Source organism: Zea mays, chromosome 1 (genome assembly GCF_902167145.1).
Source record: "Zea mays cultivar B73 chromosome 1, Zm-B73-REFERENCE-NAM-5.0, whole genome shotgun sequence".
Taxonomy (NCBI): domain Eukaryota; kingdom Viridiplantae; phylum Streptophyta; class Magnoliopsida; order Poales; family Poaceae; genus Zea; species Zea mays.
This window is the reverse complement of record NC_050096.1, coordinates 290,262,069-290,266,102: the sequence shown is the minus strand read 5'-3', so window position 1 is coordinate 290,266,102 and position 4,034 is coordinate 290,262,069. Positions and strand designations below refer to the sequence as shown.

Below are 4,034 nucleotides of genomic sequence, written 5' to 3'. Positions count from 1 at the left end.
ATTGCATTATTCTAAGACTCGAAATGAATGAGCAGCATCAGGAAGAAAAGACACCTAACACTGTCTCTAGCATGGGTTACAAAAGCGTCCGGTACACTAAATATAGTGTTTGTCGTCATTTGCAAAGCCTCCAGCAATGACCTATAAAAGATTCACTAAAATACATGTCATCTTTGTCATTTGCTAAACACGGTGCACTTTCATTCGCTCGCTAAAGCTTTTCTGCCCGTTCGCTCCCACGCCAGCCAGAACCTTTGAGTCACGCTTGCTACGCAACAAATTGTCTTTGGTGTGCGGCTCCGACGACAGCGAGGCTATGCAGAGGAGGCAAGGCTAGATGACATCACTCCACATCATCGTCGCGCTGCTCGTGGTGTTGTCTGTTCTGCTATGATAGGCATGCGCTCCTATGGCTGCCACCGGGCCCTCCGCCGCCAGTGGCGCCAGCGGTGCGCACCCGCTACAGTGCAGGGAATAGTTGGTACATCAAGATCACTTGCCCACGAGTGTTGGGAAAGGTATGTTGAAGATGAGTCGTAAAAGAGAAAGTTTCAATCAAGATCACTTGTACTGCCTTCGAGACACAATCGATGGTTTTGTGTTTATCACAAGGCTCCTAATTTGTTAATGTTTTGTCAAGTCCTATATATGGTTAGCAAACCTTTTCAAGCACTATTGTCTAAAACAAGCGCCAGTGGGAAAGACACGCATAAGGTGCTTAACGTAAGGCCTCTTTAGAACAAACATGAAGAAACTATATGGTTGGTAATCAGTTTGGCATTTTTTACCAATGCAAAATTATCAATTAATTCATGATGCAATTTGCTTTCAATTTCTTTTGTCTACATCAAACCTAAAAGCACAACTGATTAGATGATATATTGAAAAATGCAAGGAATTCGCGTGGGTAACCAAGGATGACATGTTGGAGAATTTTTTCGAGAACAAGGATTTATTCAACTTAAACTTATAAATGTTGCTGGCCCATCATCAAGGTCGATCTTTCAGCAATAATACACTATCGTCATAGCCAGAGATTCTAAAACTTCGACCTACTCAACACGGCAAACATCATCTTGATGTTGAAGAAGGAGGGTGTGGAAAAATCGAGGACTTCAGACCAATCAGCCTAATTCATAATGTGGCTAAGCTTTTTTATGAAACTGTCCTTGCTTAGGCTGGCCCCAGTAATAGCGGACATCATATCCAAGTGCTAAAGTGCCTTCATCAAGGGTAGAAGCATCCACGACAATTTTCTTTATGTAGTTTAGCGCAGAGATTCCACCAAAATAGTTCTCCAATGCTTCTCATCAAGGTAGACATCATGAAAGCTTTTGACTCTGATAGGTGGGACTACCTTCTACTCCTTTTAACTCGTCTTGGCTTCCTTGCTAGATGGAGAAGCTGGATTGCATCGGTGTTGTCAACAACCTCGTCCTAGATACTGCTCAATGGAATTCCGGGGCAATTGTTCTTCCATGGAAGGGCCTTGAGGCAAGGAGACCCCCTTTCGCCTTTGCTCTTTGTCTTAGAAATGGAGCCATTGCCAAAAAATACTCAGTCTAGCGAGTAAGCTGAAATGTTGTCTCTATTTTTCCAATAACACATAGTGCGGCTTCGAACCTCAATGCACCAGATAACACAATCGCCTTCATAAAGCCCATCAAAAGTGAGTTAGATGCCATGGACTACATGCTACGGCGCTTTGGGCTGGCATCTTATCTATGTATGAACATTCAAAAATCATCATTCCTAGCCATTAGATGTAACAATGTGAACCTTGATGAAACTATGTGCAAATTCCCTATGGTAAGAGAGAACTTCACAATTAAGTATCTTGGCTTACCTTTGACGATTAACACATTAAGGAAAATGGACTTCCAATACCTGATGGACAAGGTACAAAGCAAGATGACAACATAGAAAGGACACAACATTACCCATGTTGGAAGACTTATCCAAACAAAATCAGTGATCTCCACGTAGCCGTCGCACACGCTAACCATTCATATTGTCCCTAAGGGTGTGCTACAGATTATTGACAAACTAAGAAGAAGGTTCCTCTGGGTAGGGGAAAGTCTATTGGGTGGAAAATGTATAGTCAACTAGGCAACGGTTACATGTCCGATCAACCTTGGCGGCCTAGGAGTACTTGACATTTATAGGTTTGCTAGAGCACTATGGCTACATTGGCTTTAAAGCTAGACGTCCCCTGGGTGGGGCTTGAAACGCCTTGCAACAAGACCGATTATTTAATCTTCGCAACAACTAAAAAAATTAAAATTGGGGATGGATAAAAAATTCCTTCTGCCACAATGCTTGGACCCAAGGTGAACACCCAAAAGACATCTCACCTAGCTCTGGACTTGCAATCGATGGAGCTCACCCAGAACATAGAAGACGTGTTGATGTGGACCTTCAATAGCACAGGTTCCTACACAACAACATCAGCCTACAAAGCACAGTTTGTGGGGTGCTATGACGTTCACATCAAGATGATTCTCTGGAAACCCTGGGCACCTTTGAAATGCAAGCTTTTTGCATGGTTGATCATTCATAATAGGATTTGGACTTCGGACAGACTACAAACCTGTGGATGGCCGCAAAACCCTTGTTGCCCCTTATGTAGGCGCATGTCGGAGACCGCCCCACACCTCATTGTTGAATGTTGATTCCCAAGGAGGATATGGGAGGCCACAGGAGGTTGGCTGTCTCTCGAGCCCCTCCATCCTGTATCATGGAAGACCTCAAAGTCGGTAAGAGGTTGGTGGTTCATGGTCGACTACCTACCTAGGATGCCTAGAAAAGGGGTACGCTCCCTAATTCTTCTTGTGGTCTAGAAAATTTGGAAAGAAAGAAACTCACGTGCCTTTCAATAGATGGAGCGAGAATGCGAGATGTGTCGTCTCTTTTGTTGATCAAGGAGGAGGCTAGGATTTGGGCTGACACCAAAGCTAAGCAACTGCAAGCGATCCTGCCTACCATGGAAATTTTTAGAGTTTCTTCATTTTCGTTAGGTGCTTGTCCTGCTTTTGCGGGATAGCCTTGTTATCCTTGTAATAATTCTTCTCTATTAATAGCAATAGGCATAACCTTTGTGTCGTTCGTCCAAAAAATGGGATTGTTGTTATCTCGTGTATCATAAAAAAATTAAGACAATCAAGAGTTACTTAACGTGGTGCCCCGATTGTCGTTGTTTAATTGTTGTTATTTAGTAAGAGGACATATTCTGTTAATATAGTTAGGATATAGAGGATGAAATTTGGAGGACGTTGCTAGAGACGCTGAACATATAGAGGACGAAATCTTTTAGATGGCACCGTAAAGGACTGAGAATATTTTTTAGGGCTTGCTCGGTTAGAGGTCGATTGAGGGGGATTGGAGGGAGGGGTTGAAATTTAGAGGACATTGTCGGAGACACCTAAGGACGTACACAACACAACAATCTGCTAGTGCGGGATGTTCCTTACAAACACAAGAATTTTTATCTTTAAGAAAGCATACAACATCTCTTTTTCGAATGTAGATTCACGAGAGCATTATGGTCCTTTTTTCATTGTGCGTCTAACATTCCGTAAACTGCCAGTGCAATCCATATGTTTGGGTTGTGGCTTGAGGTTATTATGATTCAATGCATTTGGTTGCTCTGCTAGGGGCAGTAGTTATGTGTTGGTCAATTTGATTAAGCAGAAATAACAATATTTTTGAGAAGAAAAAATGTTATTCCCCTGTGCAGGTTATCTTCACGGTGGTGCACTGGATGCGCTCATGGGTGCCTTTGCAACGTTCAGATGCACATGACCTTGTTATGGAGGCTTCACTTCACTTGACGCATTTAGTCGCGGAGTTTATCTCTCGGACTTATGGGTGGTGATTTAGTCTAAGGATTGATAGTCACTAGAGTATGATTGGCTTCAGGATATCTTGTTTTGTTGGGCGGTGTGTTCTGTATGGAACAGAGGCCGTGAAATGTTTGTTTCAAGACTTTGCTTCACCTTGTTGTAATGCACTTGAAATTAATATATTAAAATTAA

General features: G+C 42.6%; 1 protein-coding gene across 1 annotated transcript; it reads left to right on the top strand.

Moving 5' to 3' along the window:
- Nucleotides 1–863: 863 nt before the first annotated feature.
- LOC118476182 (uncharacterized) lies at nucleotides 864–2,773 on the top strand. The gene is made up of 2 exons (XM_035964394.1): nucleotides 864–1,526; nucleotides 1,623–2,773. Exons 1-2 carry the CDS (start codon nucleotides 1,396–1,398, stop codon nucleotides 1,921–1,923), a joined length of 432 nt encoding a protein of 143 aa, XP_035820287.1. The 5' UTR covers nucleotides 864–1,395; the 3' UTR covers nucleotides 1,924–2,773.
- The last annotated feature ends 1,261 nt before the right edge of the window (nucleotides 2,774–4,034 follow it).

What these genes read in the sequence shown, in the direction of transcription:
- LOC118476182 (XM_035964394.1), top strand. Translation starts at nt 1,396, where the DNA reads ATGGAGAAGCTGGATTGCATCGGTGTTGTCAACAACCTCGTCCTAGAT. An exon ending in CCTTTCGCCTTTGCTCTTTG is followed by an intron (nt 1,527 to 1,622) that starts TCTTAGAAATGG and finishes TGCGGCTTCGAA; the next exon opens with CCTCAATGCACCAGATAACA.